The sequence below is a fragment of the Mastigoproctus giganteus genome, chromosome 5, assembly GCF_048544385.1.
Source record: "Mastigoproctus giganteus isolate SK-2022 chromosome 5, ASM4854438v1, whole genome shotgun sequence".
Classification (NCBI taxonomy): domain Eukaryota; kingdom Metazoa; phylum Arthropoda; class Arachnida; order Uropygi; family Thelyphonidae; genus Mastigoproctus; species Mastigoproctus giganteus.
Genome location: NC_143579.1, coordinates 114653907 through 114669994, shown reverse-complemented (window position 1 = coordinate 114669994; position 16088 = coordinate 114653907). Strand labels below are relative to the sequence as shown.

Genomic DNA, 16088 nt, shown 5'->3' with positions numbered 1-16088 from the left:
AACAGTATTTCTTTGTTGGTATGAAAAGCCTATTAGCTTCTTTGATTACTTCCCAGAATATTTCAAATTTAGAATTTGCTGTTGGTAACATCAGTTGTTCCCACTAAGAAACATTTAAAAACTGTCTGAGACCACTGTAGTCACCCTTACGAAAGCAAAAGTCTTTCCCTTTACACTGAAAATAGTTGTCTTTATCTCCCATCATAAGACATTCTGATTTACTGGCCCACTGTATTTAGACCAATATCACAATCTTCTCAGTTTTCTTTTCCCAGTGCTTATATCACAACTTGATATAAGCATTGGGAAAACTGACTCAACATTGCACTGCTCAACAATGTTGGCTGGATGCACTGCATTAGATTTAATACATATCTTAACAAAAGGCATAATCCCTCCACTGTTCCTGTTCTATCTGTCCTTCCTGTATACACTGTTCTCCTCATATTCAAATTCAGCATCACTTATGTCTGAGTGACACCATGTCTCCTCTATTACTATCCTGTCTGCAACTGATGACTTAATCAGTACTACAAATTCATCAAATGTATTGACAATGCCCCTAGCATTGCACATGTTCTTAATCTTAGATAAATTTACACAGCCCATGTATTCACTGGATCCATGATGATTCAGAGCAGCGTCTACAATTGCTAACATCTTGCTTTCAAGGCTCCTGTATTTTCCAATAGATGCATGAATTACCTTCACCTCTGCCTGTATCTCTAGTTAATCTATTAGATTGTGTATCCACCCCTCCCCCCACAAGCTAGCAGTTTTTCAACCCATTTCTCACTGCATCAATAGCATCAGCAAACATTCTTGCACCCCTTTTACCCATCCCTGTAAAAACAGCCTCTCCTGTTAACAAGCACAGATGAGCTCTGGTGTTGCATTAGGCATCTGAGAGCTTGATGGGGCCCTCCACTTTAATTCCTTTGAGGACATCTACCTACTCTTTAAACTCTCATAAACATCCATCAGAATGCTGAGCTGGCACCTAATTTCTTCCCACACTCTCCAATGAACACATACAGATAAAAACTTCCACCTTGGCTGTATCATGTCCTGTTCCATAAAGAAAAACGAAATGTGTAACTTGTGCAAACCTCGCACAAGTTACACATTTTGTTAGACTGTTATTCGTAGGAGAATATGGTTCTCTTTTGTGTTCGTTGCTTTGCTGCTCTAGTCTGCAGCATGATTTCAATTTAAATATATATTATTTGATGAACAATTAAAATTAATGAAAATTAATCAATCAACTGACAATACTACACTAAGCTAATAGACAAATGTATACGTATACACATTATACATATTACACTATCGCATTTTACGTTATACCTTGTGCTATCAAATTCAAGATATACATTATGCTATATAGTTATGATCGCAGTTTTATATTAGCTATATCCTTACAATAAAATAAAATTTCTTAGCTAAAACAAAAAAAAAATATATGCCTAACAGGTGATTAGAACACGCAGGCTACTTATTTATCACAATTAGACTAGCTACATGTTACGGCATTGTATATTGCATTTACACACTACTATTCCACTGAACTACTAGCTATGTGTTACAATATTTGTACTAAAGCAGCGATACAATAGCAGTACAAATAATAAGTCATAATTTACAAAATCATTTATAAAATTTAAAAATAAGCTAACAAACATCCCAAAACTATTAAACTATTGTTGAAACACAATTTTAATATGTCAATGAATCAAAAATATGATAAAAATTTCAAAATAACTTATTCATTTCCATGAGCTCAAAATTCTTCCTAACGCAAGTACTCAGACCAGAACTGTGATGTTATGAACTATTTTATAAAATTATGTTTTTGATTATTATAAATAACAAGATTATAGACAACAAAAACTTCTAACAAAGCTAATATAGAATTAAATCTTCTATTCCACCTCTCACTTCAGGTTTAATTTTTTTTTTTTTTTTTTTGCATTATTCTGAATGCCAAGTGAGAAGCAATCATCCCAACTATATCAGATAAACACAAATAATAACTGAACTACTAATTTTAAACAAACTGATAACAAAAAACCAACAATTTTTAGAGAATCCAAAAGTCTACTGAGCAGAGTTAAAATTTGCTCCTAATGCAGTTTTGCACATGATTGATATTAATGTATTTATGTATTTATGCAGGTAGTGTACTTTCAGGGTTTCACAGTTGATGATGCCTTGTTTGCTTTGGTGACCTGACCATTGCCATACACAAAGGGATAATTCCCTCTTTATGTTTATGTGGCAAAATTCCAGTATATCAATAAAAGTACCCCATGGGCTGTTCTAGCAACCTGTTTGCACTGCTCAGAAAATTTAATGTTGGACTATATTCTCCACGATCTTGAGCGTGGTACCACCCATTTAGAATGTTATTCTGGATTACTGCTACACAAATATAGTACCATACATTTATCACTGTTAAACCTCAATTGATATTTTCCTACTGTTTCCGACTGTCTTTATCTAGATTACATAACCTGATTACTATCACGAACCACTGTGACCACCTTTGTATCACAGCAAACTTAAACATCAAACATGAACATACCTATATCAATATTGAAAACAGCAATGCCTCAACATCCTCCTATAATACTACCCATCACAATTAGTCCATGAAGAACAGTGGCCATTAATAATCACTCTTGTTTCATGCTGCTTAACCGTCCCTTTATCCATAGTGATAACTTGCCCCCAATGCCACATTGCTTCAAATTATACAACAATCATACAGTAAAAATCAAAGGATTAACTGAAATCACGGTATACATATGAGGCCATGATTATTCTTTGTAACAATCTCATAATTAGATAATCAGATTAGTAAGGCATGATCTCCCTTTCACAAATCCAAGCTGTGATTGAATTATGGCTCCACTCCCATCAAGGTGACATCCTTACTCTTTCTAGAATAACATACACATGAAGGAAGCAATTTATACTGGAAAACGGTGGTTGCAAAGTATGTGTGCAAAAATTAGCTTTCAGGTGGAGAACCATTTGCTGAAATAAAATTCAAGATGGATTAAACAATTTATTAGACAGAATGGACAAATGAAATGATTGAGCTTTTTTTTTTTTTGGGCTGATGGTATATAAGCTTGCTTTGTTGAATCATTTTGCCACTACTAATTCCAATATATTATCAAATTGGTCCTCGAGGTTGCCACAGACATTCTATCAGATATGCCAGACAAGCTGTACTTGCTACCTGGGAGTCTAAAACGCTGATGGAACTGATAATCGGGTGACACTCAAGTCAAGTGGACCCAATTTCGGCAAAGTCTGGACGATATGTGACAGTCAAATCCTCTGCTTGCACCTTCACAATGGTAGGACTGTTAGTAATCCTGGGTATAACTTCCATGCACAAGTACATGGTGGGTGACCACCCAGGTGTGAACAAACGTAAGCAGGGGTCGAGGTGTGGCGCCCACACCACATGGAGGAACGCCGACCCTCTATGTTACCAGGCAGTACTAGGTGGTAGATGACTCTCATCAACCGGTGAAATACCACCACTTTGCTTATTGGAGGCTTGAAGGTGGTGGAACCCATGTTTAGTCTCCAGAGCTAAGTTCCGGTCAACCCTTCCCTATCGCTTCCATCATGCAGTATGATTGACGACTTTTGAGGTTATGATGAACATTGTGGCGAGATCAAATTTTCCTTACATTTCGAGGGTACAGCTCTAAAATGGTGTTCCCAGGCCGGCTGCTAGTTAGTACACCGGACCGAACCTATTGGTAACTCTCTAGGAGGCTTCTGGATCAGCTAGTGTATAATCTTGCTACCTCTACTCTGCCAGATAGTGACTGGAGGGAGTCCGAGTAGTGTGTATGCGGGGAGCATTGTCGAGGTCACGTTATGTCAAGGATCTGGGTATATTCTTACCACGTGTATGCCATATCCAAAAATTTCATTACTTCATACAGCATGTCCCACTCACTTTTTCTTACCATTGAATACACCATGAATTGTCAAACTAATAGAGCAAGCTTATCTGCGAAAAGATCTAAACCTCTCAAGCACTTCCTAATTAATTTCACAAATATACGTGGTCTCAGTTCTAATCTCAACGATGTCCATTTCCACTTGCATTCTGCCAAACCACATGTATTTTTTCTGACAGAATCTCAGTTATCAGTTGATTCAACTACTGCTCATCTCAGATGCCCAAATTATTCGCTGTATGATTCCTTTCACCTCAAAGGTGGTACTTGTGCATATGTCCGTTCTGATATTCCCTGTCAGAGACTTGGCAATTTGGAATCTCCTCTCTTTGATCTTCTCTGGCTTAAAATCTCTCTACCTCATTGTGTCAAATTCATCTGTTGTTTCTACCGTTCTTCCAACTCCACTAATCACTTGGAGCTCTTTGACTTCCTCTCTTTGCAACTTGACTTTCTCCAGTCCAACTTTCCTAACAGAGAGGTAATTTTCCTTGGTGATTTTAATGTGCACAACTCCAGCTGGCTTCCATTTTCTAGTCACACCGAACCAGCAGGTCGAGATGCTGAGGCTTTTGCCATTACTAATGACCTAGCACAGATTGTTCATTTACCTACAAGAATACTGGACAATCCTAATCATACAGCCAATACGCTTAATCTTTTTCTCACAAACAAACTTTCTAAGTACACGGTCAAAGTGAGAGCTCCTTTAGCCACTTCAGATCACAACGTGACTGTCTCTTCTCCAATGGAACCTTTATCTCATGGCTATTCGCAACCTCGTGTTCTTTGGCATTACAAGAATGCAAAATGGGATGACCTGCGATACTTCTTTTCTTCTTTTCCTTGTTCGGATTACTGTTTCAAAACTTCTGATGTCAACGTTTGCTCAGATCGTGTCAGTGAAATTATTCTTGCAGGAATGGAATCCTTTATCCCACACTCCACTTTAAAATCTCGTCCTTTATTTAAAATTTTGGTTTTCCAATAAATGTGCTAAGGCTGTTCAAGAGAAGAATGTTGCATATCGTAATTGGCTTGTTTCTAATTCTTCAGTGTCATTTTCTGCCTACACCAAAGCTCGCAACAATTGTAAAGCAGTTATTAATCAGTCCAAACTAGAGTCTGAACAGGCTAAGAGTAGAAAACTTGCTTCTTGCCCTAATGGTAGCCGAGCATTCTAGTCTCTTGCCAAAGCTATTGGCCGCAACTTTTGCCCATCTCTGCTCCCACCTCTGTCCAAACCAGATGGTTCTGTTGTCACTTCAACAAAGGATAAAGCTGACCTACTAGCATCCCATTTTTTTTCCAGCTCATGTATTAATGATCTTGGTAAAACACCTCCCACCATTCCCAACACACTCCATTCAATGCCTCCTGTGGTCTTCCGTCAAAACGATATCAGAAGGATTTTGATGAATCTTGATGCTAAGAAAGCTCCAGGTCCTGATGGTATTTCTCCACTTGTTCTCAAAACCTGTGCTCCTGAACTTACTCTTATTCATTGCCACCTTTTTTTCACTTTCTTATTCCAAAGGTGTTTTTCCTTCTGCTTGGAAATTTGCTCATATCCAGCCAGTTCCTAAAAAGGGTGACAAATCCCTCCCATCCAATTATCGTCCCATTGCAATTACTTCTACTCTTTCTAAAGTAATGGAGAAATCAATTAACCGCCAACTCTTAAACTTCCTAGAAACCTATCGTCTGAATCAACGATCGCCAGTATGGATTCCGTCAGTGTCAATCCACTGGTGATATTCTGACTTATGTTACCCATTTATGGACTAATTCAATGGAAAGGTTCGGTGAAACACAAGTAGTTGCTCTTGACATCTCAAAGGCTTTTGATCGTGTTTGGCATAAAGGTCTTCTAAACAAGCTTCCATCTTGTGGTTCGCCAACTGTTTTTAGTAATTGGTTATCCAGTTTTCTCTCTGATCGCTCACTGAGGGTGATGGTAGATGGCTCTCTGTCTTCTAACTTCTCACTAATGCCGGTGTCCCCCGAGATTCAGTTCTTTCCCCCACTCTTTTCCTTTTGTATATCAATGACCTTCTTCCACTGACTGGAAATCCTATCCATAGTTTTGCTGATGATAGCACATTGCATTCAACTTTCCATTTTGAGAAACCTTGTCCTGCTCAATCAGCTTCAACTTGTCGAAAATCTGCTACTAATTCCTTAAATGCCGATCTTCAGGTAATTCTCCAATGGGGCAAAGGCAACTTAGTTGATTTCAACCCTTCTAAAACTCAGTCTTGTCTTATATCTCGCAAAAAGGATTCTTCTGCTCCTATGCTTATCTTTAGTGACACTCCGATTTCTAGGCAAAATGATATATCTATTTTGGAGATTACCCTGACTTCTAATCTCTCTTGGCACAAGCACATTACAAATATTGCTTCCTCTACATCTAAAAAACTTGGTTTTCTCTTTCGCTCTCGGCATTACTTTTCTTCCAAACAGCTGCTCACTCTGTATAAATCGCAAATCCGCCCTGCTATGGAATATTGTTCCCACATCTGGGGTGGTGCCCCCAAAACCTCTCTCAGCATTCTTGATTCCATTCAGAAGAGTGCAGTTAGGTTAATTAATGATTCATCTCTAACAGAGTCTCTCCACTCACTTTCTCATAGATGTACTGTCTCTGCTGCATGCCTCTTCTACAGATACTTCCATGGGCATTGCTCTTCTGAATTGGCTTCTATAATTCCCGCTCACTCTTTCAAAACAGTTCGAACACATGCAGCCACCTGCCAACATCCATTTACTGTCCAACTTCAAACCCACAGAACCAACTTTTCATCTTCCTCATTTATTCATTCAACTGCTGTTTTCTGGAACAACCTTCCTTCATACGTATTTCCCGAAAATTACAATCTACAGAGGTTCAAGTTCAATGTCAACAAATATCTTCTTTCGTCTTCTCAACCTCCAACCCAAGCACGGTATTAAGTACTATAGGTTCTAATACCTCTCGTGTTTGGGGTTCACATAAAAAAAAAAAAATTATTCTTGTTCATTTTGTTGTTTACTGAATGAGTTTTCACACTAAATTTTCAACTACTTAACATGTGCAGGTACATTGGCATTTTATTTCCCTTATATTTAGTTCAATTTTGGGGCAGAAATTCTTATGTTTACTCAATTTACTCACCTCATGATAGAATAAAATGAAGTGGAAAATACACAACAACAATTTCAGGCACTGAGATAGTAATTAAAGATCAATAAAAGTAACACATGATCTGTAAATTAAAACAAGCTTGACTTCATCTTCAAACAGGCCTATGGGCTGGGAATTTCCATACTATAATAATTAATGATAAACACCAGCCAAGAAATTGAACTGAAAATTTACTATAAAATGAAATAATATACAGTGAAATGTGATGAAAATAAAATACTGATTAAATTATAGTTACAATATAATTTACAATATAGTTAAAAGCAATAAAATTATCTAAAATAAACTGGATTAAAAGCGATAAAACAATGAAACCTGGAGCTTTCGGAGAATTGCCGTCTCCTTCTTCTACAGCATACTACTAGTGCTAAGACACATCCTTAAGTAGCAGGTCCATGGCACTCATGCACGTGATCATCAGACACATGATCTACGTTCTCCATGCGCGTATCGGAAACGGAAGTGGCTCGGGAGCGTGTCAAACAGAAACGGTCATCCCTTCTGAGGACAACTGCCTCAAACAGGGGGTGTACACGGATCCCCCTGTCCCTATTAATAGTATTGTGACTGGATGCACCGATTCGCAAGCTCTCGAGCCACTTGCGTTCCCAAAATCCATGGGCGCAGTCAGTAATGACCGTGTCTTCAGGGGAGATCCGATGCTGCTTTTCCCAGAAATGCTCTGCCACAGCAGACCTCGCATAGTTAGCTGTCTTGATAGCGGTCGTGTGTTCCCCCAAACGGTCCTTTAAACGTCGCCCCGTTTCCCCCACATAACACTCCTCACAATCCGGGCACTTAATCTCGTAGACCACATTACTAGTATGGTCCTGGGCTACGGGATCTTTAACTTGGGATATTACTGTGTGCAACCTCCGACCCGGAAGTCGCACACAGCGAGTCTGGCACTCCCGCAATGCCCGTACAATACATTCTGAAAGGCCCGGATGGGAAACGCGTATCGGAAACGGAAGTGGCTCGGGAGCGAGCCACTTCCGTTTCCGATACGCGCATGGAGAATGTAGATCATGTGTCTAATGATCACGTTCATGAGTGCCATGGACCTGCTACTCAAGGATGTGTCTTAGCACTAGTAGTATGCTGTTGAAGAAGGAGACGGCAGTTCTCTGAAAGCTCCAGGTTTCACTGTTTTATCGCTTTTAACCCAATTTATTTTAGATAATTTTATTGCTTTTAACTATATTGTAAATTATATTGTAACTATAATTTAATTAATGTTTTATTTTTATCACATTTCACTGTATATTATTTCATTTTATAGTAAATTTTCAGTTCAATTTCTTGGCTGGTGTTTATCATTAATTATTATAGTAAGCTTGACTTCAGTCTGTATATATACAATAAAAAATTCTGAACAGAAATATAGCAATTTCCTACTAGGAATTAGCATGCTTTACCTATTCTGATAATCTGACAAATTAAGAAAACTTTTTCCCTGGTAAGATCTTTACTTCCCAAGTCCTAAGAAAGAAAGAAAAATAAATAGATTTAAAAAAACATATAAACAAAAAAAAAAAATCTATGAAAAGTTTAATAATGAATAACAACACAACCAATCATTCCATCCTTTAATAATGTTAGTTTTATGCACCTCTCCATGAGGCTACTATATTAAAACACTGACGAAAACAACTTACAGTAAGACAAGACAGTAAGACATTGATTATCTAAACCAGTGGTGTCCAACATTTTCCCATACAGGGGCCACATTCAAAGTTAGATTTGTTTCATGGGTAGCAATGAGTAATTAGAGAACACTTTGTGTGCTACATTTCCCATATCTTGTTACAGGTAAAAGGAAGTTTCTGTTTTCATGTTACCGTTTTTCATTTTCAGGCTATATATAAAAAATTCAAATTCCCAACACTTTGTGCAACACACCTATGTCACAGATTTATTTTTTAGATTTTATTAAAATTATATAAATATGACTCCTTTTCTTTTCTTTTAAATACCTTAAATTTGCTTTTAAATGCTCGCTTTAGAAAATTTATAATCTGAAAAGGATCACAGCTTTTCAATATTAAGGTGAATAAATAAATATAATGATACACTTAAATTGAAAATTTGGAAAATTTTATTAAGTACAATACACAATAACATTTTCTGAAGAAAACTTAACATTTAATGAGATAACTGAGGCTGCATATTTTTAGATAATCTATATATAAAAGAATATTTTGCTTTTTCACGTGCACTTTTTTGCTTTCTGCAAGGCGGGGATTACTGCTATTGCGTCCTACTACAACAAAGTGATTGACAGGTCTGTCTCAAAGACGCTTTTACGAACTCGTAATTTTTTACAGTCTAATTTTTAGAATTCTACATGTCTCAAGGCAACAATTTAATTTTTCTTTAGCTATTAACAACTTTTAACAATGGCAGTAATAGAAAAGAGAAAGATCATATCAGAAAGGCTGAGAAGAAAAGAAAAGATCTTGAGTATGAAGCAGCACTTAAAAATCCTGATATCAAAGAAAGCAAAGCGATTATTGAAAAATTTGAAATTAATGAGTTAAAGGCATCACAATTAAGAAATGAAAGATACAAAAAATGAAAGACTATGTTTATGTCATAAGACTGTGTAGTGGAAATAAAGAAGAAATGTTTGGTTTGTGAACACGTCAAGTGACAGAGCTGGATCGAAAGCATATATTCCACAGATTCGTATGTATTCAAATGGTGGAGAATATGAAAAATAACTTCATTTTTCAATGAATGCGGTTTCCTGTGAAATTGGCTTTTAGTATGACAATAAACAAAAGTCAAGGTCAAACATTATCTAAGGCTGGTGTTAACTGAACATCACCATGTTTTCCGTATGGACAATTAGAGGAAGCTAAAAATCTCTTTGTATTAACGGAAAACAAATCAAAAATGGTGAAGAATGGGGTGTGGGGGGTTTCTCCCACTAAAAAAAAATTGAAATATAAAAACATATAATTCAGGTTCGTGTGACACAAGGCAGGAGGGGGTGAAGCGACCTTCTGACTTATTATTCAAAATTTGGTTGAAAAATTGGGCCACCAATTCACAATATGGAATAAATATGCTCATCTTTTATTCTGTTTCTTTTTAAATATTTATTTTTCAAGCATGAAAAAACATAAGATGATCCAAACACAGTAGCCACTTTTGTGGCATTTTCTTTTATTAACAGACAATCTTCAAATTTTCCACTAATAGAATTCAAGTAGTTTATTTTTGGAGTCCATATACACACTGAGTGCACAGAAATCATGGGACATCTACCTAGTAATGGGTAGGCTCACCTTTCATCTCGATAAGGGCAGTCACACAGCGAGGCATCGAGTCCACTAGTTCACATAAGTGTTCTACAAGTATTTCCATCCATGTTTGCTGCACCACCGTCCATAATTCTGTTGCATTTCACGTGGAGGATCCAAAGCTCGAACGGACCTTTACACAGCATCCCAAAGATGCTCCACAGGATTCGTGTCAAGTGAACGAGGGAGGCCATTTCATGTTGGTAAAATCTGCACACTGCTCTTCAAACTATGTTCTAGTGATGACAGCTCTGTGGGGAGGTGCATTTTCCTGCTGGAAGAGTGCATTTCCCTGTGGGTGCACAGTGACTATAAAGGTGGTCTGCAAGGATGGACACAGAACCTGGACCGTTCAGAGATGTGTCTAGACATACCAGAAGTCCCAACTTGTGCCAGTTGAACATGTCCCAGACCGTTACCGACCATCCACCTGCCTGAACAGTTCCTTGTTGATATGATAGATGCATAGCTTCATGCAGTTTCAGCCAGATACACACACCATCCTGTCCGCTCGAAATAACTGGAAAACAGGACTCATCGGAACAGGAGACCAGTCTCTAATCATCCAAGGTCCAGTGCCAACGTTCTTTCACCCAGTTGAGGCTTAGAGTCCTGTGTCTTGGTGTTAGCAATGGGACTCTAGTGATCGGTGGTTTCCATAACCTATTGCGGCTAACGATCACCTGGTGGTTTTGGTGGAGACATTTCTGGCATCACCCTCATTAAAGTCAGTGGTGATTTGTGCACACTGTCATTCTCCAGTTGGCTGAATCAATGCAAAAAAGGCGTTGGCAGCCACATTCATCCACTACAATTCTCCTCCCACAATGCTGTCCGTGATGAGATGTTATTCTGGATGTGGTGTATTCCCGATACACTCTTGATACTGTTGAACGAGGATAGTATGATTTCTGTACCACCTCTGCAATAGAGTGACCCACGCATCAGGCACCCACTATCATCCCTCTTTCAAAGTCGGTTAACTCAAGACATTTATTCTTACTGACATCGAATTACTGTCCACCTGCCAAGCAGTGGGTTCATCCACTAATGAGAGGGGCGACAGCATTGCATTGCCAGGAACCAGATATCCCATGAATTCTGTCCTTTTAATGTACTTCTTTTTGAACCATGTTTGTCTTGATCAATAATTTCAAGTTGCAAGCTGGTATTGCAGTTTTCAGCCATAGAAGTAAATGGATTCTCAAACAAGATATAACCTCATGTCTTTTTCATGGGATCTTATATCAGCAAATCGACTTTCAAACTCATCAAAAAAGTAATTGTAATAAGGAGAGGCAATGATTCTTTGGAAATATCTGTTTCTCTTTTTCTCAGTACAACATTCAAAGTGAACTGAATGGTTGCCAAGTTTGGGATTTAAATAATAACTTATTCTGAAATGATTTGATGTCACCATACAAACCAGAGACCAATTTTTCTTTCCTTTGTAGTTTTAAATTAAGGGCATTTAAATGACTAGAAATGTCTGTAAGAATTGCAAGATGAAACAGTCAGAGCTCACACTTGTGCATCAGGCAAACCAGTGGTAATCTACAAAATGCCTTGGAGCACAACCAATAATAATCACCTTCTGAGGAGATGATTACTGTTGGTGACTCCATTGTCAGGGAAATAGGAAATATATTGTGCAAAAAGGATAGGTGGAATAGGACCAGGGTATGTCTACAAAGGGGAAAAGTAGATGATGTAGAGCAGATATGATCTTCTAAGGACACAAAAGGTTATATTGTTGTACACGTAGACATTAACATTAAGAGTAGGAGATCTGAGGACTTACTTAACAAGTACAGTGCAATGCTGGGAAAATGTCATGAGTTAAACTGAATTGGAAAGTGTCTGCAGTCTGTCCAGACACAATAGGAGGGAATGCATTGAGAGTCTCGTAAATCAGTTCGCCCCTAGAGAGAATGTACAAAATTAACAGGGTATAATTTTTCTCAGTGTGGTCTATGTTTGTTAACAGTAGAAACTGCTTAAATAGAACGGGTGCAAGAGTGTTTGCTGTTGCTATCGAGGCAGTGAGAGATGAGTCGGAAAACTGCTAGCTTGGGGGTGGATACACAGACTAATATATTAACTAGAGTCACAGGCAGAGGTGAAGGTGAGTCTAGCACTGATTCTACTGGAAAATGCATGAGCCTGAAAAGTGAGGTGTCAAGGATTTCATGCTCTATTGTGGGTGATCATGGAAGAAGTAAATACATGGGCTGTGTTAAGGTAACTAAGTGTAAGAAAATGTGCACATATACTTGCATGTACACTAATTCTAGGAGCAATATAAATAAATTTGATGAATTTGAAGTACTGATTAAGTTATCAAATGAAGACAAGGTAGGTATAGTGGAGAGGTGCCACTCAGACATAAGTAATGCTGAATTAAAATTTGAGAGGGTACAATATATAGTACAAGGACAGGCAGGACAAGAGTGGTGGAGGCATTATGCTCTTAGTTAAGAAGCATATTAAATAAAAGGCAATGTATCCAGTCAGCACTGGTAACCAGGGCAATGTTGAATCAGTTTGGTGTTATAAGCACTGGGAAAACACAATTGAGAGTAGGAGTGTGTTATAGGCATGATGACAATGATGCATATACCAAATATTCTAATTTATGGGCCCACTCTGATTCTCTGTATGGTATATGCACACAGAGAAACAGAGAAGACCAGTAAATCAGAATGTCTTATAATGGGGATTTTAACTTTCCAGATGTTGAAAGGAATTTGTGAGTTGGTCACCCATACACTGGCAAGACTCTCATAGATTTCTTGGATGACTGTTTTCTTGAGCAGCAGAATGTTACAGAGGCAACAAGAGCAAGCAATACTCTTGATCTGGTTATCAGCAATTATTCCTTATGAATTAAAAATGTGCAGGTAAAACACCAACTGGGTGGCGGCAATCACAGTGTACTAATGTGGAATTTAATTAAAGACTTAACTACTATCAAGGGTAAAGGCTTTTGCTTTCAGAAGGGTGACTACAGTGGTCTCAGACAGTTTTTAAATTCTATGCAATGGGAGCAACTGATGATTCAGGAAAGTAATCATAGAAACTTTTCATACCAATGAAGAAATACTGTTCAAGGCTTATAGCTAAATGGATGCTAGATGAACTACTAAGACATGTGGCAAAAAAAGAAAAGTGTATGGGATGCATATAAATTATCAGTTTATGCAGAAGCCTATGGTATATATAAATTAGCCTGTAATCAAGTCACAAAGGACATAGGCAAACTAAGGCAGTTTATGAGAGGTTTCTGGCAAAGAATTCATAGAAAAGAAGCAAAGACTTCTATGCTTATATTAACAGCAGAAAGTAGGGGTTGAATCACATTGAGCAACTTGATGTCAGTAGGTTAATTATTTTGATGACACTGCTCACTTTGCTGATGAACTGAATAGCTATTTTGCATCTACATTCACACACAAAAATTCTGTATGGAAAGGGATGTCAGAAGTTTATCAAACTGCAACAGGGAGCTAAATCTCTGTAATAAATGAAAGGGAAGTGGAAGAAATTTGTTGAAGCTGAACTTAAAAAAGGCACCTGGGATGGATGTGATCTATCCATTCATATTAAAGGTGTCATCAAAGGAGGGGAGCAAACCATAATTATGAGAGCATCCTTGGATTCATGGGAGGTCCCTATGGACTGAAGAGAGATCTAGAGTGTATTCCCAATTCATAAAGCAGAACCAAACTTAACACGAGTAATTACAGACTGTTAGCTTAATATCTGTTCCAGAGAAAATAATGGAGTCACTGGTTAAACAAGTAATGAATGGCCATCTGGATAGGAATGCAGTTGTGCAGCAGTTGCAGCATGGATTTGTTAAAGCTGCAGTCTTATTTAACCAATCTGATGTTACTAATGTGACAGTGACCAAGTAACTGGATACAAAAAACAATTTTGATTTCATTTACTTGGATTTCAAGAAAGCTTTTGATACTGTTGCACAAAAAAGACTGCTGTAAAACAGAAGCAATGTGGCATTAAGGGCAAGTTACTGGTATGGATAAAGGGATGGCTAAGTGGAAGAAGACAGAGAGTGATTATCAATGGGCACTGCTCTTTGTGGATTAATGTTATTAGTGGAGTCCAATACAGTTCAGTGCTGAGCCCATTGCTTTTTTCAATACAGTAAACCCCCCCCCCCGCTATTCGCGGGGGTTACATTCCTGAGAAATGTCATGAATACCGAAAATGCGAATACCGAGTTATGGCTCCGATAGTAATAAAGGGGGTTCCATTCCAAAGTATGAAATATATAAGAAAAACTAGTCTAAAATTTTGTCTATGTATGTATTATATGTACCTTCATAATATGACCATTAGAAATATAAGCATATGGCATCGAAATGAAAATAAGAAACAATTTAATATTAAATGTAATATTTATTAGAAATTTCAAACAAATCTTTCAAACCAGTGCCTTTGCTAGCAAAAAAAATTATCCCGCCAGTGCTATTACCAGTTTCGCTAAAATGTTGATAAAGGAGTTTTGCTTTTTCACGAATGATGAGTGAACTTAACAGAATTTTATTTTGAGTTCGGTCTTCTATCCACAGATTTAAAGCCTTTTCCATTTTTTCTAATTTAATCTAATTTCATTTTTTCTAATTTATCACTTTTGTAACATCACAAGTTACTTAAGCAATTAGTGCGTTTTCACGGACACTACGATGGATTTTTTGATTGATCGTACCGTTGACTCATTGATTTTATAATGTTTTGCTACTGAGGAGACACTTTCACCATTAGAAATTTTGTCTAATAACTCAATTTTATTCGCTAATATCATCACCTTCTTTGATATTTTCACATTTCCCTCGTTATTCGTAGCCATATTTTTGTATGGGTTAGAAAGAACTTGTCCACAATAAAGTCACTTTCTTCCGTTAACACACTTGAAAAAGTCTGTTTTACACACTGAAAAACGGTAGATTTATCACTTTTGTAAGCATATAAATTGATAAATTTATTCAATTTATAAGCATATAAATTAAAAGCAAACGACGAAACCTTCAATGACAAGCGCATAACACATACTGAACAAGGATTAGTGAGAAACATCCACGCTCGCGATTTTGTCACCCCTCTCCACCACCCATTGAATGCTGTTTTGACCGGGAAAGATAATTTTAGCCATGCCCATGTTTTTTTATGGCAGAAAATATTCACGGCGCTTTAAAATTCATATTTTTTTTAGGTTTCATTTTATATTAAATCAGTGACCTCAAATATGCGAAACCGCAAATATAGATACCACGAACAGCGGGGGTTTACTGTATTTATTAATGATATTGATGAAGGTATATATATCAGGTTTAATGTCTAAGTTTGCAGATGATAAAAAAGGTTGGCAAGGTGGTGAACAACAGTAATAATCAGGGTAAACTACTGCAGCAAGATCTAGGAAAACTGGGTCAATGGGCTGGTAAATCGCAGTTGAAGTTAAACATTGACAAATTCAAGGTACTGCACACATGGTTAGCAGTAATCTCAGAGTAACTTATGAACTGTGTGGTTCTGGACTCAGGGTAGTGAAAAATGAAGAAGACCCAAAGGTAATTGTGC

General features: G+C 37.5%; 1 protein-coding gene across 1 annotated transcript in view; it reads right to left on the bottom strand.

Moving 5' to 3' along the window:
• The window catches only part of mbc (dedicator of cytokinesis protein myoblast city), a 966604-nt gene that overhangs the window by 770156 nt on the left and 180360 nt on the right, over positions 1 to 16088 (bottom strand). Inside the window, exon 10 of the mRNA XM_090373417.1 lies at positions 8595 to 8658. Coding sequence (XP_090229543.1) covers positions 8595 to 8658 — 64 coding nt within the window. The remainder of the gene's footprint in view (positions 1 to 8594; positions 8659 to 16088) is intronic.